General features: G+C 33.8%; 1 protein-coding gene across 1 annotated transcript in view; it reads right to left on the bottom strand.

Moving 5' to 3' along the window:
- Positions 1–25,658, bottom strand: part of ASCC3 (activating signal cointegrator 1 complex subunit 3) — a 341,793-nt gene that overhangs the window by 170,286 nt on the left and 145,849 nt on the right. The window contains exon 14 of the mRNA XM_080806019.1: positions 23,375–23,446. Coding sequence (XP_080662145.1) covers positions 23,375–23,446 — 72 coding nt within the window. The remainder of the gene's footprint in view (positions 1–23,374; positions 23,447–25,658) is intronic.

The raw sequence follows: 25,658 nt of genomic DNA, 5'->3' as shown, positions 1-25,658 counted from the left end.
ATAATCATGGGTGTAACAACTAGCATTTATTATCAGATATTCCTGGCAACCAACTAATTTACTAACACATAGTTTTTTAGTTTAAAATGATGTGGTTAAATGTTTATTAGATAGACCATGAAAATACAAACTACCTGAGACAGGGTTAATTTACCTTGTCCTACCTATATCAGAAAACTGTATAATTCACTGACTAGTCTTCATGCATTAAATTATGCAAATACACCAAGAAAAGTAATCTGGAGTAGAGAGAACTGGTTCCGCAGCTCCAAGCTGTGTAATTAGATCTACACTCGGCAATTCACAGCCACCTCTGGACTCTCATGCTGAGAATCTGCAGTTCTTCTCAAGAAACCTAAGCTTTTAAGTGATAAATAGATTCAGGTTATCATTACTGAATTATATTTAAGGCATTACCCTGAAAGTGAAATATATTCTTTGCAAATTTCTTTAAAGGAATAAGTTTTAATATTTATCAGTTTCTACGTTTGAGTTGGTAGGGAGCTTTAAGTGCTATATTTGGGTTAAAAGAAATCCATGATACTTCACATTTTCTAAACCCTAAAAGATACTTGTTATCAAAATGTACAGTAATAATGAAAACAAACTTGGAGGACTTAGTGCACACTATATACCATGACACCAAAAATACACATCATTTTTCTAGCTAAGTCCACTGCAAAGAAAATAATCTTACAATCAATTCACCATACATCAGGGCACTGTACAATATACTTAGAAGCATAAGACAGTTCTAGTCAGCATAGTCTCTAAAATATTAAGACCACAAACTTACAGAGAAAAAAGTATTTTTAGAATTTCAAAATGGTAAATATTTTGAATGTTTTTTCTCTTTACTGTAAACTTTTTGATTAACAATGTTTTCTTAAGACATTAAACATAGGGGCACCTGGGTGGCTCAGTGGGTTAAAGCCTCTGCCTTCAGCTCAGGTCATGATCCCAGGGTCCTGGGACTGAGCCCTGCATCTGGCTCTCTGCTCAGCAGGGAGCCTGCTTCCCTTCCTCTCTGCCTGCCTCTCTGCCTACTTGTGATCTCTGTCTGTCAAATAAATAAATAAAATCTAAAAAAAAAAAAAAAGACATTAAACATATGTATATATTTTAGAGGTAATACAATTTATGTTATCCAAGAGATGCTTGAATAAATTTTCTATAAATTCTTAATTTATATCTTATTCATATGTGCACCATATACATTCATACATTCAATAATCTGGAATCTGAATTCATTTTTTTAACATAGGCTCCATGCCCAATGTGGAGCGCAATGCAGGACTTGAACTCATGATCCTGAGATCAAGATCTGAGCTGAGATCAAGAGTTGGACAATTAACCGACTGAGCACCCAGGCACTGCTGAATTCATTTTTTTTTTAAATTTTTTTTAAAGATTTTATTTATTTATTTGACAGACAGAAATCACAAGTAGGCAGAGAGGCAGGCAGAGAGAGAGGAGGAAGCAGGCTCCCTGCTGAGCAGAGAGCCCGATGCGGGGCTCGATCCCAGGACCCTGGGATCATGACCTGAGCCGAAGGCAGAGGCTTTAACCTGCTAAGCCACCCAGGCGCCCCGCTGAATTCATTTTTAAAACAATCATTAGATTTATAAACTTAAGTAGCTTAAGTTTATAATATTAAGTTTATAACTTAAGTTTATAACATTAAGTTTATAAACATTAAGTAACTTAATGACAGTGTATATGCTATTGATGAAAGTGAATTTTATACATTAAAATTGTTTTAAGCATAGAAAGTATTAGACATTTCTTCTAGTTTTTTGTAAAATATAAAAGTAAACATATCAAGAATATTATTTTTCCTTGTTCATAATTACTTAAACAAACTTAAGATATATTCAAACTAATTTTTTTGTTTAAGAAAAAATTCTTATAAGGATGCCTGGGTGGCTTGGTCAGTTAAGTGTCTGCCTTTGGCTCAGGTCAGGATCCCAGGGTCCTGAGATTCAGCCCCACATGGAGCTCCTTGCTCAATGGGGAGCCTCCTTCTTCCTCTGCCTGTGCTGCCTCCGCTGCCCACTGCTCCTCCTGCTTGTGCTCTCTCTTGTATTAAAAAAATAAATAAATAAAATTAAGAAAATTAAAAAATAACCAAAATAACCACCAAATAACCTATATAACACCAAAATAACCTATGTAACATATTATAATCTTATTTCGAATACCAGCAGAATTTTAGATCCATGTTTGAATCATAATTCAGCATCCATATAATAGAAAAGCTTGGGCAAGTTTACCTGTGTTTCGTGCTTCGCTTTTTTAGCTGTAATTTGAAGATAATGGTACCTGCCTTACAAGGCTGGTGTAGATACAACAAACGATAATTAGGAAGTCCCAGAAAAGAGCCTAGCACATAAGAGGTGGTCTATTCAGTAGGTAAAAAAGTTTAGTTGTTCCACAAAGGTCTTCCTTATATTCTTCCTAAATCTGATGCCTATACATACCACTCACTGGGACCAAGGTCGGTATTATTCTCTAAGACAATAGAAAACAAATGCACTTGTTTTCACACATAAGAATTCTTTAAAGATTTGAAAAACTCCATCATTATCTTCAGTATTGACTGGACTTTCCTCAGCTAAACATCACCAGTTCTCATCCTGTTTTCCATAAATGATAGCTATCATGGCTTGCCACAGTTGCATTTTTATTCTTCATTCTTTAATATAAAAGGAATGTACTGAAGAAAATTTGTTGAAGAAATGATTTGTTTAAATGTGTATAGGCTTTATGACTAAAGTGTTCTCACCTTGATTACGTAGTTTAACTTTACATCATATATTCAAAGATGTATCAATTCGAACTATAATTACTGAGAAACCTGATAGAATTTAAAAGGCACCTACTGACATCCATTTCTTAAAAATGTGAAAAATGGTTTTTTAATAATTGAAAGATCATATACTTCCTTAAAAGAATCTTTAAAAAAATTCATCACTGAAAATTATTGGGTTGCTATAGATTTTTTATGTACTATTGATGATTTCCTCAAGGCAGATTTTTCACATTCTCTGCATTATCTTCTCTTTGCAGGGCAATAACAGGTTAAATTAAAATGTCAGTTTCGCAGGGGGTTAGAAACACTGAAAGGGAAGTAAAAAGGCCATGTTAGTTTCAGTTGCAAAGCTTACTAGATATCCAGCTTTGGCCATATTATTAGCCTTAGTTTTACCATCTGTAATAAGAAGGTGGACTAATGAACTTCATGATGTTTTCATAAATTCAGTGATAAAGTAAACATAATGATGATCTATCAAATGTCTTTAAAATACTTTCCACCTAAAAGAAGATTATTTGGGAGCTGATCAGAAGATGATGAAAATATGCTTTAATAAGTACAAACTATAATTAAAGAAAAAAATTAAGAGTATTATCCATCTTAATTTTCAAGTAAATAATATCTTTCCACAGGAGTTTTGGCAATGATTCAAACTGTAATGACAGAATATTTATATCATGGTATGAATTCATTTAAGGATGATTATGGAGTATATTCTTTGTATCACATATGATGTTAACAAGTTTGTGACACACCCGTAACTGCTCTTTATGCAAAAAAAGCATTTAAATTTGAAAATTTATTTTGTTATGGGTTTTTACGTAAAAAATTTTCATTTACACAAGTCAACAAACTGAGGGGTGTTAAATTTTGGCCAGCAGGGCAAAGACAGCATGAACTGTGCAACTCTCTCTGCAGAATTCACAATTAATACGGATGACCCACAGCACTGGAGAGAAGGTGCTCTGGAAAGGTATACCCTCTACTTTCTGGCTCAACCCTAGTTTCTAGAGCTGGTGCAGCACTTTCAGTTAAGAGCCTGTCTTATATGCAAATATGTGACTTTGTACCTAATCCGGGTGATGAAGGAGTCATAGTCGCCTGATGAATAACAGATATTACATTAGAAAACGTACGGGCTACTGCATTCAGCCAGTGTATCCAGTTAGAATTCAAGATGGCATTCAAGGCACATAAGGGAAAACCATGGGTTTGGTAGGTCTAATGCACACATGATAAAGTAGAAGACCAAATCTCCCATCTCTCTAAGAAAAGCTGAATTGATATTCCACACTTGAGAGATTAGTCCACCTGGTATCACAAGAACAGAAACTAGTAGTCCTTATGCAAATTATGAAAAACTACTGCTATAGGACAGTGGTTTAAAAACTTATTTGGCTGTGGAATTCTTTCTTCCAACAAACTCTATTGTTGCAGCTCAATACGTATATAAAAAGATGAAAGCTACTGAAGTGGACCTCAGAGATCCAGATCTCATTTCTTCCTCCCAAACAGCACACGTTTCCTACTCCTAATGTCATGACAGCAAGTTGTGTGGCACCTCGGAGCACCCTGGCGGAGCCTGAAAATGACAGCTTCACGAGGAACTCTTCTGTTCAACATTCTGTTTTTTTGTTAAAAGTTTGAAAATTCTAAAATCCAATCATCTCTTTCATTGTTCTGGACAATATTTTGGGAAAGCAGTGAAAATAATCATTTTAAAAATAAAACACTGGAAAGTGTGGAAACACCAGTCAGAATGGCTAAAATTAACAAGTCAGGAAATGACACATGCTGGCGAGGATGTGGAGAAAGGGGAACCCTCCTACACTGTTGGTGGGAATGCAAACTGGTGCAACCACTCTGGAAAACAGCATGGAGGTTCCTCAAAAAGTTGAAAATAGAGCTACCCTACGACCCAGCAACCACACTACTGGGTATTTACCCTAAAGATACAAATGTAGTGATCTGAAGGGGCATGTGCACCTGAATGTTTATAGCAGCAATGTCCACAAGAGGCAAACTATGGAAAGAACCTAGATGTTCATCAACAGATGAATGGATAAAGAAGATGTGGTATATATATACAATGGAATACTATCCAGCCATCAAAAGAAATGAAATCTTGCCATTTGTGATGATGTGGATGGAACTAGAGGGTATTATGCTTAGTGAAATAAGTCAATCAGAGAAAGACAACTATCATATGATCTTCCTGATACGAGGAAGTAGAGTTGCAACGTGGGAGGTTTGGGGGGTAGGAAAAGAATAAGTGAAACAAGATGGGATCGGGAGGGAGACAAACCATAAGAGACTCTTAATCTCACAAAACAAACTGAGGGTTGCTGGGGGGAGGGGGTTAGGGAGAGGGTGGTGGGGTTATGGACATTGGGGAGGGTATGTGCTATGGTGAGTGCTGTGAAGTGTGTAAACCTGGCAATTCACAGACCTGTACCCCTGGGGCTAATAATACATTGTATGTTAATTTAAAAAAATGTAAAAAAAAAAAACAAAGGGAGAAAAAAAATAAAACACTTTCACCAGTTTCTAAATACCGTTCTCTACTAAAAGAGAGCCAGGCTTGCAGAAATTATTAATTCCAATTCTGGGACAGGAGCATGTCAAAAGAGCAAAGAAGCAAGCTTGAAGGGACTCCCAAGTGCCAAATTTGGGCTAATAAGATCATCAGAGTAAGTAATACAATAATGGATAATAACCCATTGAGTAAAATAAAAATTCAAGTCAATAGAAAAATAAATTAATAAACAGGAGACAGGAGCAGTTCTTCCTTACATGCAGTGGAATGGAAGGAGTGGCAGAGTTAGAGACTCATTAACACATGCTAAAATGAGTGGGTGAAAGTTAATTATGAAATCTGTACATTTACATTTTATGTATAATCATCTGATTAACCTTTGTTTCCCTCATCAGATTATAAGCAACAGTAATGCAGTGTCTCCTTCTGATTTCTGTCTTCAGCACAGTGTCTGACACATGCAAATATTCAATAAATATTAGATGAATATTGGCAGTAATGTCTTGGTTTAGTTTTAAAAGTCATTCTGTTCAATATCTAGATTGATGACTCAGATATAGTTCACATGCTAAAAGAAAGTGTAGCAGTTTCTGTACTGGGTTCTTTATCCACTGAGCTTTTACCTTAATGAGGCAAATAAACCACATAAAGAGATCCCAAATCATGAACCATTCTCAGTAAAGTTTTTAAGTCTAGAATACTATTTCCATTTTAAAATTTCAGGCTAATTGTAAGTATGAAAAGGTTATAAGTATCATCAATTTTTAAAAGTTCATAAAGACATACACACATAAGTAAAAAAAAAATAAGGAACATATATTGAAGCCTACCTACTTGCAATGATTAATTTAATGATAAAATAATATAATGATGAGGTTCTAAAAATCCAAGCACTCTGATTTCATGCTGTGTCAAAGATGTTCTCAAATATGACTAAAATCTGAATGATGTGACCCAAACTACACTGCTTCTAATTAGTTCCCATGGAGCAAATGTAGATCAACTTAATTAATTGCTAGACCCAGTCAATCCAATAAAGGCTGCTAAGACAGAATAAAGAATGTCTCTTCAATACATTATAGTATCACACACAGAAAAATATTTTATGACCTCCATGACAGTCCAAATTACATTGACATTTGTTATTGACAGCCCCAAAATAGCAACATCTATTCTGTAGAGCAAATTAAGGAAGACTAGCTAGTCTATTACTATGCAAATAAAATTCATTAGTAAGCTAACAATTTCATTTCTACAGATGCCACTGGACTTCAAGACCTATTATTATTCAACATTATAAGATGTTCCAGACTGAATCTAATTTTAGTAAAATAACAACATAAAATGTATTTTTAAGTCTTCTGTAAGTATTGTTCATTTTTTTCTTAGACAATAATCACTATTTATAATTCTTAAACACCCAACTATGCATTAATATTCTCAAATATTAGATGATATTAGACTGAGGAGATTCTTCCTAAAAGAATATACTTCTAAAAATTTACTTGGGGGTGCATGGGTGGCTCAGTGGGTTAAGCCTCTGCCTTCGGCTCAGGTCATGATCTCAGGGTCCTGGGATCGAGTCCTGCATTGGGCTCTCTGCTCATCAGGGAGCCTGCTTCCTCCTCTCTCTCTGCCTGCTTCTCTGCCTACTTGTGATTTCTCTCTATGTATGTAAAATAAATAAAAATCTTAAAAAAAAATTTACTTGGGCAGCAAAAAAATCATACTGAACCAATATATTCTTAATCAAAATTACTTGCTAGATGAAAACTGTATTGCTATAAAGGAAAAATCAGAAATCACAAAATTATAATTTGTCTTAGATTGGTTCTTAACTGTCTCTATTTTTTTAGGCCATTTTCACAAACACAAATGAAAAACACCCCAATTCTCCATAAATCTGTACTGTACTCTTCAGTGAACCCTCTTCATTAAGAAAAAAAAAAAAAAAAGAAAAACAAAAAAATGATATATCTACAAGCTTACAGTTGAGATATTAGCCCACATTTTAAAAAAGTCAGTTTGCCATTTGACCATCCATTTAGCCATTTAAGTTTTTTTGGCCTTTGCACCATAGAATCTAAAAAAATATAGCTATAAGACAAAGTAAATCAGATGCCATAGTCAGAAAATTGAGGTCCAAGTTTATAGACAACAGAACAAAAATATTACTGGAGAGAATATGCAATGTGGGTAAAGTTAGAAAGCTTTTTTTCCCCTTTCTCCAGATTTTTCTCCAGCCAAACCCCCTCCCCATCCTCTGTAAGCAGAGTCTACTAGGCTGGTTTGGTAGAATATATATCCTTTCCAGAAACCTAGGTCTTGCTGGAAAACAATCCTCCCTGAAGTTCCTGGTATAGGAAAATGGTCAGGGCCATCTGAGAGATAGACAGTTATGTCCACCTTTAATGGCAGAGAATGTCTCCACTCCCCCAGAACCATTTCCTTCCATTTAAGGGTAATAAAGTGTAGAGGCTCCTTTCTAATCTCTCAAGGAGAGAACTGCTTATGCCCCAGGGTACAAGTTCACCCTTCCTTCTTCAAGAGGTCATCTGTTTATATTCTAGAGTAAAATATAAGGTCCTTGGGTCACTTGGTCTACTTTCTCTTCTTCCTTCCTCATCTCTCTCCCTTTCCTCCCTTACTGTTCTTCTCCCTCTTCTTCCTTCTTCTGCTTTTCTTTCTCTTTCTCCATCCCCTTCCTACTCCCCCGATCAGAGAGGGGACAGATGTGCCAGCAACAACCATACATATAAGCTTCAAGTTTCATAATTTTATAGCTCATCTTCTATGGTGTAACCCATGTGCATAGAGGCAGCCAGCTCTCACCCATATTGCTCTGTGGGAGGCTAGGGAGAAGCAACCAACAGGATGCTCTGTGATTAAACATGAAGTCTGTTCCAAGTGTCTCCTATTTCTGTTTGTGATCTTGTGTGTGTGTGTGTGTATACACCCTCCATAAGACTTAACAGGTCTTTAACCATATTTCAGGAGCAGCCACTAAGTTGAATGTTATAAAGTCTGGAAATGCCCACTTTATTTGCCAGAATATACTTAGAGCTGTATTTCCTATCTGTTCATTTATAAAAACCAAGAAAAAAACGAGATATGAGACTGTTGTGTTATTCCCTTAAAAACAATCCTGATTTATAATATTATCTGTAGAGACATAATTTCTTTCTTCCCACCCCTTCTCACTTATATGCTACATGACAACAATAACAAACCAAAAAGATAAAAACTCCAGCTATAGGCAAGGCAGTAAAAAGCTGCAATGGGTAATTAATCTGAATATTCACCTACCTTTTATGCACTTTGAGTAGATACATGAATAGCTCTATCAGATTTCCCTGGGACACAAAATTTTATACTCAGCTTTAATAAAAAGTATTGTCTGTCCAATTTTATCAAAAGAGGGCTATAAAAATGTAGTCAATGCTTATCGAGGTAACTAAACTTATTAAACGTATCTACCAACTACTTGCAAGTCCAAATATCAGTTGGAAACTAGTTAATAAAGAGATTCAATATGTCATTTTCTAAAATGAAATAAAACAGCTGTCAAATTAAATTCTGACAATTTATTGTGATATATTCTGAATGGCTATCTAGAGAATTTTCTATGATATTATAAAAAGACAGAAAAAGGACTACACGCAGTCAAACATTGTTTTAGTAATTTCTAAGCCTGTATTATTACTGTTATTTAAATAATAATATAAATAATTCAAATAATAGTATAAAATAATAATCGTATAAAATACTATTTGTAATAGTATAAAATAATAATATAATAGTATAAAGTTAGGTTCTAATTTTAACAGATTAAAAATACTGAATATACAAAGTGTTTGACAGAAGTGAATACTACAAAACAGACTAAAAGCTTCTTTGTATTATTTAACCTAATAATTATGTACTTACTATAACTTAGTACTATAATTACAAAAGTCACATCAATAAATTACTAAATAATCTAATAAAATCAATTCCTAAATCTGGAATATTTTACTTAAAAGAGCTATAGATCTACATGGAATCTTTTTTTTAAAGATTTTTATTTATTTGACAGATAGAACACAAGTAGGCAGAGAGGCAGGCAGAGAGAGGGGGGGAAGCAGGCTCCCCGCTGAGCAGAGAGCCCTATGTGGGGCTCTATCCCAGGCCTCTGAGATCATGACCTGAAATGAAGGTAGCAGCTTAACCTACTGAGCCACCCAGGTGCCCCTACATGGAATCTTTAAGTAACAAAACTTATAACAAATTATGTATTATTTCACTAACTTCACCTTTTACGTAAACCATGCAATTATGTCAGAAAATATGCATTTATACATTGGTTACATGCATAAAGCGTATATGCAAAGCCCAACAATTATTGCTGTTTTTATGTAAGATATTCTAGAGGTGTGAAAGAGAAACTGAGAGGAAAATTACACAATAATATGGTTTAAAAAAATAGTATCCGGAAGAGCGCAAAGCAATCTGTACTGCCTTCACATTTTGCCACTTTATAAACGTAGAAGGCCACCAAAGAAGCCGCAAAGAATGAGAAAATGGATAGAAAAGTTACTAACTTCTATCAGGAACTTATATTGAGATCAGGCATGTAAAAATAGAGATGATACACAACTACACAATAGATGAAAGGGATGGAACACAAGCTTCACCTTGCAGTTCTGAGTTCACTGGTGCTCAACAATGTATCGAATAGAAACAAAATGAGTTTCAGGAAAATAAAATTATTTGTTTTGCTTCTACTTTTTTCCAAGCTTATGGACAGCATTATTTTTTTCTTTTGATCTTTTGGCTAAGTATTTATCATCTGTACAAGGATAGATCTAAACCTAGTTTATACCCTCAAAATTTCTCAGCATCATTCTCAAACTGTTTTACTGTGCTCTGTGAGTTTTTGCTGTAAAGTCCAGAAACCACTAACAACCAATGTAAAAAAAAGTTCAAATTCCTAAAGATATGTACATACTTGTATTAATCTGTATGTACCAGGAGAAACTGAATACATTTCAGGGGTAGGAGGTACTGGAGGTAAAGTGAGGTAAGGGGAAAGTAATTCTTTAGCCTTTTCTTTTTGCACCTTTGTGTTAATTCACCTGTTACAAGAATGTATCATTTCAGTAACATGAAAATCCTCAAAGAATTAGGAAAAAAATGTTAAAAACAATGAAGTAAAAATGCAATACTAATATTCTTCATTAAAAAACATTCCTTTTACAAATGAAGAGAACATTACAAGGTTAATAAAGGAACTATTATATATAAAATTTCAAGAATGTAACTGAGTACTCTTATGGTAAGCTGTATTTCAGAAAAATGAATTTTTTCTCTGTTCTCTTAAAAATGTAAAATTTTAAAAGGGTTCAAAAGTTACTTCTCTAGGGCTTAATGAATAGAAATAAAAGAAAGAAAGAACATACTAACTTCAAATAACTGGTGGCACAAATGATATCTATATCATGAAAAATAGCTAAGTCAGATGGATATCTCAAATTAGGAGAAAATGAGATAATTTAATATGCTTAACAGAAAAGACTATAACTAGATGAAATAATATCAAGAATAAATTTATGTAATGAAACATTTTAAAGGAGAATACCAACATTCTTTCACTGATCTTTATAGCCAACCGGGAGGTGGGTGGGGAGGATTTCCTCAAGAAGGTAATCAAAGCACCTTTTGATGTCATTCAACATCTCCATATTGTTCTATACTCTGCCTGGACATTCAGCTTACTGTAGAGTGGATGATTATTTTCTTGATTTTCCCTGAGGTTAGTTGTCCCCTAATTCCTTAAGGATTACTTCAGACTTGCAAAGACTACCATATCCTATTCACTTATTCATCAAACATTATCTGTGCACCAACTCTGCTCCAGTTACTGGTGAGGCCATGACAATATAATGATGAGCAAGACCATCGTTAGCTATCTTCTTCACGGGACTGATATCTTAAAATAAAAAGTGGCATTAACCAAAACCAGCAAGAAAAAAATGTAACTATAGTCAGACTTATGAAGAAGACATAGGCTAGGCTACTACATCATTCCTAATAGGGAGGTAAAAGAGGAAGGGAGGTATACAAAGGCTTCTCTAACAAACAGAAAATCTGAAGGATTTAATATAGGATAACTAAGCAGAGATGAAGGAAGGATGTGTGAGATAGAGGGATTAAGTTATGCAAAAGCTCAGAGGTAAATAGAAGAGCATCTCCATGATGAGGGTCTGAAAGAAGACCAGGAAGACAGGGGTAGGAAATGAGGGAGAGAGGTATGTGATGAAGACAGAGGAAGGTAAAAGTCAGACAACATAGGGGCCCCCACACCCCTTTAAAGGAGCTTGAAGCATTCAACTGTCATCCTGGAGCTGTACTTTGAAAAGATCATTCCAGTCAGCTGCAATGTACAGAGCAGCTAGAGCAAGACCAGAAGGGATGCAGGTGGAGCAATTAAGAGATGGTTAGAGCAGCTGATGGACATGATGGTTACTTGGATTAGACAGTGGAAGTGATGGTTCAGGAGAAGGAGGGAATGGAAAGAAATGAAATCTGAAAGACACTTAGGTAAAATGAGTAGGTGCTAATGAAGGATTAGGAAGGAGAACAAGGGAGAGTTAGTTTACAAGGACAACTTTTAGGTTTCTGAGCTATGAAACTAAATCTATAGTTATGCCATTCACTTATCCAAGAATTAAGGATGGAACACACCACTGGTTTAGGGTGAAAATTTTATGAATTGGGTCTGGACATACTACATTTCAGATGTTCTTAAAGTAGGCATGGCTCAAATTTTAACTCCTAAGTTAATATGTGTAACTGATAAATTTTCATTATATTATATCACTGATATAATTCTTTCTATGACAGTGGTATAATATAATAACGATTCATCAGTTAAAATTACAAATTTAGGAGCTAAAATTTTAAAATTGGACATTATGGATCAGGAGCCCTTATTTCTGAGCACTATCAGCTGCTAAGCTGATCCTTGATCACAATACTATATATATTAGCCATGACTACTTTAGGAATATAGAAAATTATGCTGACCTAGGCATTCTGCTGTTCAGCCTTCCACAGTCCAAAGCCAAAGGTAGTTTTAACTAATATTAAGGTAAAGCAGAGCTTGATGCATTCTTAATAAAAGTTTTTCTTTAAAGGTAAAATTTCCTGATGGCAGCAGCTCACAGCTGAGAATAAAATTGAGGGATTTCAGAGAAATTATAGAAGTGGAAGTAGGTTCAAATGCTAATTTCTCTTTGACCTTTTTTTTTTTTCCTGGCTCTAATGATATAAAATTTTCCTTGTTTCTCTTTGGCCATCCTCTTACTTTCTTTATAGCCTTTTCTTTCTCTACCTGGTTTGTTCCCAAACCTTTTCTAAATTTAGAACTTTCTCTTATTTCATCCTATTCCAATTATGGCCCTTACAGAAATAACTCTTATGTTTATGGGGTGCCTGGTAGCTCAGTGGGTTAAAGACTCTGCCTTCGGCTCAGGTCATGATCCCAGGGTCCTGGGATTGAGGCCCACATCGGGCTATATGCTTAGCGGAAGCCTGTTTCCTTCTCTCTCTCGCCTATCTCTCTACCTACTTGTGATCTCTGTCAAATAAATAAATAAAATATTTAAAAAAAAAGAATTCTTATATTTATGTTATTATATTATATATGTTATTATATTATGTTAACAACCCAGACCTCTTTTCTGAGCTCTAGACCCATTATTATCCTGCTTAGCCTCTCCTCTTGGGTATCTGAAATGTATTATGTCCAAACCCAAAAGTAGAGATTTCACGAATGCTTCTTGTAGTTAAAAAAAATCCTGAACTGGGGGTACCTAAGTGGCTCAGTTAAGTTTCTGATTCTTGGTTTTGGCTCAGGTCATGACCTCAGGGTCATACACTGAGCCCTGCATGGGGCTCTGTGCTCAGCAGGAAGTCTGCTCAAGATTCTCTCTCTCCCTCTTTCCCCTCCCAACCTGTGCACATACTCTTTCCAAATAAATAAAATCTTAAAAAAATATGGAAAAGCTCCTGAAATTTTCCCTTAATAGTACTGTCTTTAATGCCAAACATGAAGGGGAATATCTTTAATTCTTGTGCTCATTGTTGTTAAAGGAGGAATATCTTTAATTCTTGTGCTCATAGTTTTTAAAATGTCTCCTCCTTAAGAATCTTGCTTTTATATTCTTTTGGGAATATGTCTCAATTTGGGAGGAGGAAATAAAGAAGGCAGCACTCAAATAATTCACAAATAAAGGGTATGTTAAACAAATCTGATATGACAGAACATGGGTGCTGAGAATTAGAGATGATTATATCTGGAGGAAGAAAACTTTCTTAGGTAAAAAGGCCAATAGGAAAGTTCCATTATTAAAGTTAGCATAGTAAAATTTGTTTCAGTTGTTCATAATTATTTTTATAGAAACTAAGAAGCAATGATAAGAAACAGAAATAATTCCCCTCAAATAGTCAGAAGTTAAATTTATGCATATTTAGTAGTCAATTTTCAGGGTGGTTTCTTATTACAAACAGAAATATCTACTAAAAAGTTATAAACAATGAAGAAAGAGAAAACAAGGACATATCTGAATAAGGAAGACCTGATATTACATATTACTCCAAGACTGAAGTTAACTTTTTTTCCCTCTTTAAGACTACAAAAGCCTTTTATTCCTGAAACTGTTAGTAGATTTTGAGTAAGATATTAAATAAGGATGCTAGCTTTTTGATAATGTAAAAACAGAACAAGTTAACTCACTTATAAATATGCCATAATCTCTGAGACAGTTTCTAATTTCTTTTTTTATCACTGTAACAAAGTTTGTATAACAAGAAAAATCTCAATAGGGTTAAGGCATCAATTATTTTCCCATTCTGCAAGTTACACAGGAGGAGGGGAATTATTAACAGGAATGATAAAGCTGTACTTGCATTTGGTAACACAAAGAGAAGCTTACAAATGAGACGTCTCATTAGTTTGAGCAGATGGATCAAAATTAAAGGCTGAATCGCCAACTTTTAATTTCCCAATAGCCAAGAAGACTTGAAGTCTTGCAGAGTATGACTGTTGAAAAGTCAACATGAAAAGATTTTCTCCATCTGTCATCACACATGCTTGAGTGGAACACAACTGCCTCCTACTGTTTTTAATACTTTTAAGGCAAAGCTGCACATAAAATCTATTAAGTACACGAGCACAATAAGTTTCGATGATTAGTATACTGAAACCCATGGAATAGTATGACCAGAGACTTGTCAGCATGTCTTTTGAACATGAAATTTGCTCTATTCTAATTTAATCTAAATGGAGGGAAACAGAAGAAATTCATTTGTGTATTTAGAAGGAAAGTGTTAATTTTTATCATAAGAACTATTCACTTGCTTGAGAGCTATATTTTTCATTTTTTTAAATGGACACTTATGTCAGTCTTATTAATAATGGTCTGAAAAGTAGCTGCTCTGATTAAAGTATTTAGGAAAACCACAATTAGGGAGAAAATCTCAAATACTAAACAACTTCAAGGCAAGAAAACAAACAAAATCAAGGAATAGTCACTGGAAGGATTTTTTTTAATAGTTGGCAGGGAGAAGGTACATAAGGTAGTAGTGGGGAAAATTTAATTGATTTTCCTGGAGTAGAATACACTTACAGTTTCTAACTACTGTATATAAACTGCTAAGATGTATTTAAAAGACAACAAAATAAAGCTGAAGTTTGTTAGGTACACAGCCCCATAAGAAATAACTTATGTTCCCTTAATAACAAGGAAAAGCACATTTACTGAATATGTAGTTGGCTATTTGATAGCAAAGCACTAACACAGTTATAACTATAACCAAATTCTGTAAGCAAAGGTCTGTCTCTTTACACATGTATACACATGAACACATATATAATTTGCCATAAAACAAACATTTAAAGAGAAGAGTCTCCAGAATGAAGCATTTATTAGTTAGATCTTTCAGTCACCTGACCAGGCAGAATAGTATAAATGAAGAGTTAATTTGGGTGTCAGTTTTTTAGATAATAAGGTGAAAAGACTGTGGAATTATATACTTTTCATTTTCTGACAGACGATACAAATTCATTTGTTGACATTTATTACTTGGAACCTTATGTGAAGACAGACATTAACTGAGTTAACATTATAGTCAACTTCAATTATGAGGGGGGAAAACACAACTCAGAAACTTTAATCCATTGGGAAGTTCTTCAGTAACCTTCTAATAAAAGTAGAGGACCATACCTTAGTGAAGGTATGTCTCTAAGGAGAGAAAAAAGCGAAAAGGTATTCCAGCAAGGCCGAGGGGCGGGGGGGGGGGGGGAGTCCTGAGCCCCTGAAAAAAAACTTCCACATAAGCCTCAGTAATTAAGGAGAACTGTGAAGGAGGAATTCTTGTGTGACGGATTAATTCAAAGATTGTTAGCCTTGTTGAAATAGGTATCTACCCCAGCTTCCAAAATCAAAATGTATAAGAGCCTTCCTTTCTAAGTATCTTCCTTGCAAATTCAGTTCTGGACACACTACAAAGACCACGGTAGAAGCTGCGACACATTAAGTTAAATGAATTTATAGGCCAAATCATACTTGGCAGAACAACTTGCAACTAGAAGACTTAGAATGATCCCTTTGGAAAGACCGAAACAGGAAAAGATTTTAGTTTTGGGCAACTTTCCCAAAGTCACACACATAACAGAGGTAATAAAGAAATGAAAAGATGGAGCTCTGCTTTCAAATTATGTTGTGAAAGAGCCCTTGAGATGATTATATTAATATAAGTCTGCCTTGACAACTCAGTACTTACAATCTGAAGGCACTGGCCTAGGCATTTGTTAATATTAGCGAAATCAGAAGCAAATATCAACCAGTAAGCCATAGTCTTGATGCATTTCATATTTCCCATCATCCTTATCTCACTAAAGATGCTAAATCTTTGAAGATGAGGCCATTTGTCACAATCAAATTGTAGTTACCACAGAGACCCCATACATAAGATACACTACACTAGGAACTTAATGAACAATATGTTCTTGTAACCTGGTCTTATTTTGTAGGACCTGCCCTACTGGAGCACAAAACCTAAAAGGACAATATTACATAGAACACACTGGTTAAATTTTTAAATAGGACATCTTTGATGTAAGTGTTTATTTATACTTTAATGTTATTGTTTCTATTTAAGTTTCTGTCATATTTTTGGATAGACAAAATATAATAGAGAAACGATAGAAGTATCTGAGAAAAAAAGGAAGTTAAAGGAATAAAATGCCTTAAAAAAAAAAAAACATGAAAGGACACACACCAACAAGAACTCTGGATGGGAGAATTAGTAGTGATTTATTCCCTCTAATTTTTGCTCTTTGGTTTGTCCACAAGTTAAATTTGTTCAAATTCTTTTCTTCCCCTCATTCTCTTTTATATTAATTATATATATATTTAAAGATTTTATTTATTTGAGAGCGAGAGTGAGACAGAGAGAGAGAACATAAGAGAGGAGAAGGTCAGAGGGAGAAGCAGACTCCCCATGGAGCTGGGAGCCTGATGAGGGACTTGATCCCAGGACTCTGGGATCATGACCTGAGCCGAAGGCAGTCACTTAACCAACTAAGCCATGCAGGCACCTTAATTATATTTAAACTATATTTTAAAAATGCAAATTCAGGGGTGTCTGGGTGGCTCAGTCAGTTAAGCACCCAACTCTCGATTTCAGTTCAGGTAAAGATCTCAGGGTTGTGAGATCGAGCCCCAAACTGGGCTCTGGAATGGGCATGGAGTCTGCTTATGATTCTCTTTCTCCCTCTCCTTCTCCCCTCCCCTTCATTTCTATCTCTCCCTCTCTTAAAAAAAAAAAAATACAATTACGGAGGTCAAAGACCACACGGTCACAGTCATGAAGCAAAATCACAGGGAAGAATACGTTTTTCTAATTGAAAGTGGGTGTATACCCAATGGAAATAATGAACAATATGGTATGCAAAATTGTTTTTGTAATCATGATTTAAAAGTAATAGCTGCTAATAAAGAAAAAAGTTCACTGGAATGATACCATTTTCTTATATGCTTTAAAATTGTGAAACAAATTCAAAATAGCAAACACATCAGAGTATAATCTTACATCACATTATACTGATAAGCTTTTCAGAAAAACATGGCATTAAGTTTCTAAAATCCTACATGTTTCTGCTATGACCACAAAATGATACAATCCATTCAGAATATATCATAGGGTCATGCGGCAAGCCCACAAAATGTGGCCATTTGTGCCATAATTCCATTTTAGGAAATTTATCCCAAGTAAATGTTTCAACAGAAAAAATAACAGGCAGAAAGATGGTCACTACAGTAGCATTATTTTTAATAACAGAAAACTGCAAACACTGAAAACGCTCGCTAATGTAGGAATAACCAGTAAGAGAGGAACAGCTGTCAGCTTAACAGCAAAGGAGCAGCGTAAAGTTCTGAAGATGCCGTGGGCTTTATCAACACAGAAACTTGTGTTTCAGTCCTGGCGCAAACCTTTACTAGCTGTATGTACTAGATCGGGAAGGGGCTTAAAATGTTGTAGTTTCACTTTCTCTTTAACAAAAGGAGACCATAATGCTTATATCAGAATGTTTGGGACTAATATAAAAGTCCAAAGAGACTCACATGGTATTTGAAACTTACAAACTGAATCAAAACTCCCTCTTTTTCCAGACATTAAAGCTGAGAACCATGCAGAAACAATGAAAACTGTTCAGTATTCATTAAAGAAAACAGTGAATATAAAACTGTATATACAGTATAATCTAGTAATGAATTATAACTAATAATAAAGTTTTAGTGAACAAAATTAAAAGCTACATGTGCAATTCGATAAAAAGTGAGTAGTGGGATGTATATAAAAATTACAATACTAATGTTAAAATGATAAAATAACTGTGGAACTATAAAAATTTTCCTTAGTGTTGTTATTTTATTTTTATAATTAAAAAAAGTACAAGAAATGCATGGGTATTTCTACAGAACTTAAGGAAGTTTTACAATAGTTTATTATAGAATATAAACATCATGACTAATTATTCAAAAATAGAAATTATGAGACCTGCAGCCCAAGTTTGGCTTCATAAGGAGTCTGAACAGCCCCAGAAGGGCCATAATTGTCCTGCTCTAATTCTTGTTTGGAAAAAGTCACAGATCTGGACACAAATCCTGATGCTTAAATGTTCCCATGGGCTCTCAAATTGCAATCATACTTTACACAATCACCCCCAGTGCATTTTAGCCAGACAGGGGAAGAGAGGTTGGAGGTCATGTCTTTCAAAGGCTGGCAATTGTGGATACCATGACATGCACAAAAATGTTAGGGAAGTCATGCTTGTAACCAACTTCTGCCTCAGCTTTTCTCACTCTCTATTACAAGGTTCCTCATTCTGTGGAGCAGCACGAAACCTTCTCTGGGGGTATCCCATCCAAGTCTGTCCCTTCTAAACAGAAATCAGTGTTGTGAACCCAGCCCTCCATCCCAACTTGTCCTTTTAGAATTTATAGCTGCAAGTGCCTGCCCTCTGGCAGTTTTCTTTCTGAAAAGTAATGTACTAAACAACTTCACACTAAGAATGAAAGGAATGGCAGTAAGATCTCATCTGTACTGACCAAACCACCCTCAGCCAGCACTTTATGAATCATGATTCCTACAGGGACATGTTAGCCTCTGTAACAGTGAAAGAACTATGCTAGAAGAGGAAGAGAAAATAATCTTCCCAGGATTCTTTAAGTTACAACATTTAGTTGGATTTTTACTTACTTACAATGGAAGATACAACTATTATTCTCTCCAACATTTAGGAATAGGGTGCATTTTATTTTTTAAAGAAATCTTACATATTATAATGTAAGACTTTGTAATGTAATGGAAAAAAATAGTGGGAGCAATATAATAAATATACTTAAAGAACAATTATAAACAGCATGATAAAGGCAAATACTGTTACAAAGATGAGGGACCTGTGATTCCTAAGGCTCCAAAATAGTTACAGTACTGGCAATAATGACATTATTAATCCATTTACTTTTATTAGTATTTATAAATATGTACATTTATATGTATGTTTATACATGGATATATGTATTTATCAGTCTCACCCAGAAAAAAATTCATAAAAACACCTTTTTTTATTCTAAAAAAGGTGATTTATTTCTATTAGAAGCAATCTTGTATTCCAAAGTAATGAAACAAATATCTACTTATCTGGTTATTAAGTGCTAACTACAACTGGAAGAAAAATGACTGTTTTAATTTTTTTTTAATTCTAGAAGCAACACCAACATTCCCACCACTGGTGTTTTAAATATTTTTATAACATTTTCAAGGTTATTCAATTACAAAAGGAGTGGTAAGTGTTTTCCTGACTAGAGTCAAATATAACTTATCTATTTATATGTTCCATACATAGCAAAGTACTTACAATTTAATTTCCATTATCTTAAAAGAGATAAAAAATCTTTAAAGGTTAGCATTTATAATGAAATTTATCATAAATTAGAAAAAAATTCTCCAGTGACAGAAGAAATCCCATCACAATTAAAAATTACGGAAAAAAAGAACGTTTGCTCACAGTTCATACTTAAATGGAGACCCAGAATAGCCAACACAATGTTGAAGAACAAAATTGGAGGAACAGTACTACCTGACTTCACTATATAGATACAGTAATCAAAACACTCTAGTATAGGCTAAAGAATAGCCAAACAAATGGAAAAAGTAGGGAACCCTGAAATAAGCCATAAATACAACCAGATAATCTTTGAGAAATGAGCAAAGGTGATAAAATGGAGCAAAGATAGTCTTCTCAACAAATGGTGCTGGAACAACTGGATGTCCACATGCAGAAATAAATAAATCGAGACATGGACATTATACTCTTCCCAGAATTTAACTCAAAACCAATCATAAGTCCAAATATAAATATGAAACTATAAAACTCCTAGTAGATAACTTAGGTGAAAATCTAGGTGACTTTAGGTATGGTGATGACTTTTTTGGATACACCACCAAAGGCATGATCCATGAGATAACTGATGAGCTGGATTCCACTAAACTTAAAAACCACTCTGTAAGACACTGGTGAAAAAATGTGAAGCCAAGTCACAGAATGGGAGAAAATACTTACAAAAGACACATGTGATAAATGACTTTTATCCAATGTATACAAAGAACTCTTAAAACTGAACAATAAGAAAATGAACAACCTGATTTTAAAATGGTCAAAGACCTAAGCAGACACTTCAGCAAAGAATATAGACAGATGGAAAATAAGTATATGAAAATATGTTCAACATTACTTGTCATTAGGGAAATGCAAATTACAAGAACAAGATACTAATACACACCTCTCAGATGGCCAAAATACTGACATCACCAAATGCTAGTGAGGCTATGGAGCAACAGGAATTCTTATTCATTGATGGTAGGGATGCCAAATGCTATACAAGTTTGGAAGATAGTATGGCAGTTTCTTATAAAACTCAACATACTCTCACCATATGATCCATCAACTATACTCCTTGTTATTTATCCAAAGAAGCCATAAACCTAAGTCCACACAAAACCTGTACACAGGCATTTACGGCAGCTTTATTCATAAGTGCCAAAACTTGGCAGCAATCGGTATCATTCAGTATGTAAATAAATAATAGTATATCCAGACAGTGGAGTATTATTCAGTACTAAAAAGAGTAAGTTATGAAGTCATGAAAAGACATGGAAAAACCTCAAGTAGATACTGTGAAAAAAGTCAATCTAAAAAGGCTACAAACTGTATGACATTCTAGAAAAGGCAAAACTACAGAAAGATTAAAAAGACTTAAAAGGTCAATGGTTTGCAGTGGTAAATGGGAAGGAATGATGAATAGGCTGAACACAGAGGGTTTTTTAGGGCAATGAAATTATTCTGTACGACACTATAATGGTGGAAGCATGTCATTATACATTTGTCCAAACCTATAGAATGAACATCAAGAGTGAACCCTAAGGTAAACTATGGACACTGTAGGTGATACTGACATGTCAATATAGGTTCACTGATTGAAATAAATGTAGCACTCTTGTGGTACATTTATGTTGACAGTTGGGGGAAGCTGTGCATATGTGTGCACAGGCATTGTATGAGAACGCTCTCTACTTTCCACTCAATTTTGCTGTGAACCCAAAACTGCTCTAAAAAAGAATAACTATTTTTTTAAATTTAATGGAGAAAACATTTAAATATTTATTTAATATTTTAATATAGTGTATACAAATAGATGTTATGGATTCCACAGCTACATTCCTTAGCTAATAATACAGCTTAAATTTTCTGTAGTACAAATTTGTCCTGTTCTTTTACAAAGAAGGCACAAATTTTGGTGGCTATACAGGATATTTCTTATAGAATTTTCACTGAAATGCTGTCAAAAGTTTCCCTAGATAACATTTTAGGATCATCAGACATTCACTACAAATAAATCTTGTGAGGCAATCTAGAACAAAGGTTGAAAAACAAGCCACATGCAGTTGTTGCTTGTTTTTGTAAATAAAGTTTTATTGAAACACAGCTGTGCCCAATTGTTCATATACTCTCCCTAGCTGCTTTCATGCTACAATAGCACAACTGAGTAGCCACAACAAAAAACATAAAGCCCGCAAAGCCTAAATTACTTACTTTGTAGCCCTTTACAAGAAGTGTCCTGGCTTCTGACTAAGAATTAGTAGTTGAAGTTTGGTAATATTTTTGATTAAAGAGAAAATATTGGCCTTTACCATTTCTTTATTTGTACATAATAAATAATGCAATTCATAAAGCAGTTTCCTAATGAGGACCAAAAAAATACACTGATATAAAATAAAGGCACAGAAAGTGATAATGACACAATGGTTAGTGGAGACTCCATACTCACATGGACTGAATTTACAACTGGACTAGTAAAATGATGGAAACATGTTATTTTATTTTGTATAGCTCCTCATTTTCTTCACCTGTCAGATGATGACAATAGTACCTGCCTCATTGGCTGGTAGAGAATTCAGTGAAAATAAATATAACTTTAGTAGTTTCAGACGTTTACTAATCATTAGGAAAGGTAAGTCACTAATATTGTATAATTTAATTATGATGTCTTTTCCCTAAAAGTTATTCTTAAACCTAAGGATATTTTCTTGAGATTAGTTAGAAACCTGACTTTAAAACTATTTCTTAAAGGGGCACAATGCATTAAAGATTCTCAGTGGGCAGTGTTCCATGCCTTCAAGTTTAATTCATCTTTGATTTGTTTATATACTCGGGCTTGAAACAAGATTTAGTCTGGAAAAAAAGGATTTCACTGCTCTTTAAACAAATTTAAAAACCAAAGGACCAGAAAGCATTTAATTTTATGTGCCATAAAAGGTTAATAACAGAAAAAATTCTATAATAAAATAAAATTATCCAAAGACCCATATACAATTGGGCAATGACTAAGTTTTATGTAAGCAATTATTATCATTCCACTTTTTCTTTAACAATCTTGATTGGAGCATTTTGAACAATGGAGTTTAAAAGTAAAACTTCTTAACTTCCAAGCACAGTAAGACAATATAAAAACTTTATTATATATATTTCAGTTGAAAACAGTAAGAATAATACAACATTTCAAATTTCAAATTTTTACATTATGTAAAAATATAAATTAAACTTTTTGAGGCATTAAAGATTGGTGCTTTTTAAAAAGATTAAAAAAAAAAAACCCAGAAGTGTAAAGGATGAAATTCTTTTCTGTCTTATCTACTGAATAAATTGGCAAACAAGATAGCATGACCTATCAATATTAGGATGATATCTATTAATATTTTATGACTTACATGGCTAACCACTGAACCAAAAAATTATTAAGAACTAAAAACTCAGTCATCATCTCAGAATTCAAGAAAAATCTTAAGAGCATAAAAATTAATAATTTTAAGCATTTAGTATTCTCTAAAAACAGGATAAAAGAAAGTAACTGTACCTGGTGTCCAGCCTTTACTTGCTTCAAAACACTTTCATAGCATACTTCGTCCATATTATTCAATTGCTGTACCTTAAGTTTTTTTTTAAAACACAAATAATATAAAATGAAGCAGTTATAAACTTTCTAACTACCAAAAAAAACCCTGCAGATTTTAAGGCATTTTTTTCCCTTTCAGATTAACTAGAATGCAGAAGCAACAAGTGCAATATAAACATGTAGCATGTAACAACCTAATAAGAAATAAACACAATATAGTTTAAAAGTACAGATAAAATACCTCATATAATACTTGCAGAGTACTAACTTTCTAAGTATGCCAAGTTTTTTAAAGACAATTTTAAGGATAATATAGTAGTTGTAGGTATTTTAGAATAATTTTAAAGTTCTTTTCTCTGCTTTCCCCAGGAAAGCCCACTCTTCAGGCTGTTTTTCTTCTATTTCATTCTGTAAACTATAGAGCTTTTCTCTGGAATTCTCAAAATCACCAGAACACTACTAGTGGAATGCCATGGTATATAAAGCTGAAATCGAAGGAAACATACTGTTTCTGTAATATATATGGAGAGAGGCAGAGATTTTTCTACAGAAACATTTACAGATTAAATGAAAATTTAATATCAAATTTATGAGTTAAGAAAGGGTCTCATTTTCCCTAATGATGAGGAAAACTTCCAACCAAAAAGGTAAGATAGTTAATCCAAAGGAGCAGGCATGTAATCCAGCCCGTATCTCCCTATTTAACATTTGTTAAGAGTGTAGAGGGGATGAAAATGTCATACACATCTGAAATGACTATGATTTAGATTATTTGCTTTAATAAAGCAAATGTTTTATCATTCTGTTCCTCTTATGATTTGTGATGACTAAGTAAAATGAGAGAATCAGAAGATAATTTACTCCCCATTAATGATTCAAAAACAACTTCTGCTCACAATTTTTTCAGTGCAGTCTGAGTGCCAGCCAAAGCCATTATTTCAGATTAGAGGCGTCAGGCACACACTCTTCCTATGTCCTTCCATGATAACTAAATCACATCATGTGTTTCTGAATGAAACTCTCAGAAACCTACAAGGATGTCCTTTTATACAAGATGACAAATTAATATCTGGTTAGTAAATATATTAAACAACACCCTGGGGAAATGCTGAATGGTTACCAATTGTATATTTCACTGAGTGTAAAAATAATACCTTTTAGTGCGACAAAAAGATCTGTATCTATAATTAGTACATATACTTAATTTACTATTTACAGTATGTAAGATATATAAAAGTGTCTTTCTAATATGGTCAAACTTCTAAACTTTCAAAATAATTATGATGGTTTAATCACCGGATGCCATTCTTTTTATGATTACAATTTTGACATATTATGGTGCAAATACTTTGAATTTCATTAGCTTTAAGTTATTTACCATTTTGTAGGATAGAATTAAAAAAAAGTTTAAAATGGTTGAAAAACATCTGAAAAATTTTTCTTCTCTGTATCGTATCTTTCTGTGATAAGCACCTGCTATCACTTAAATTATAAAGCTGAAAGAATAATCTAAAGCTATAAAAACCCAGCTCTACACCTGTCCTAATGGTACATTAAAATATACTAAATAATCAAATATATATTAAGAAAAAAAACAAGCAAGTGATACTGAAAAGCACTTGAAACAATTAATGATAAAATATGTACAGTAGAACTATTATCGTATCATGAGCTATCCTTTTGTCCATAGGTCTGAAACGGCTCTCTACAGCTGTATAGATAACCTTACTCTGATGCAATGTAGATGGAGACTGTCACTGTTGTAGTGACAGTCACTTCTGGTATTTCCTAGCTGAGTATTTTATTTGTAACAGTGTACAGTAAAACGATCCTACTTTACTAATAAAATTCTCTTTAGACAAATAATGCAATACATTAAAGACCAAGGCTGACATAATAACACATGATTCCATCTTATTTTCTTTTATGAAGAGGTCATAAGGTGTATGAATCTTCTCTTAAACCTATTTCTTCTACAGAAAAAAAAGTGTCATTAAACAGAATATTAAATGCATAAATTTTGAGCAAAGTACAATATTCTTTCACAATATTATAAAAGTCTAAAATAAGCACCCTGATAGTGTAAATGGTACACAGTAATACTATAACCAAACTTTTAAAAGCACTATACAGAATTTAACATATGCCACATATATATAGTTAATATGATAATTATAAAATATTTACAAGTGAAATAGAACACCTCCATTAATAGTTGCTACTAGGAATTATTTTTCAATTGCAT

This window comes from Martes martes (genome assembly GCF_963455335.1).
Source record: "Martes martes genome assembly, chromosome: 6".
Taxonomy (NCBI): domain Eukaryota; kingdom Metazoa; phylum Chordata; class Mammalia; order Carnivora; family Mustelidae; genus Martes; species Martes martes.
The sequence above is the reverse complement of the archived record's forward strand: the minus strand, read 5'-3'. Positions and strand labels throughout refer to the sequence as shown.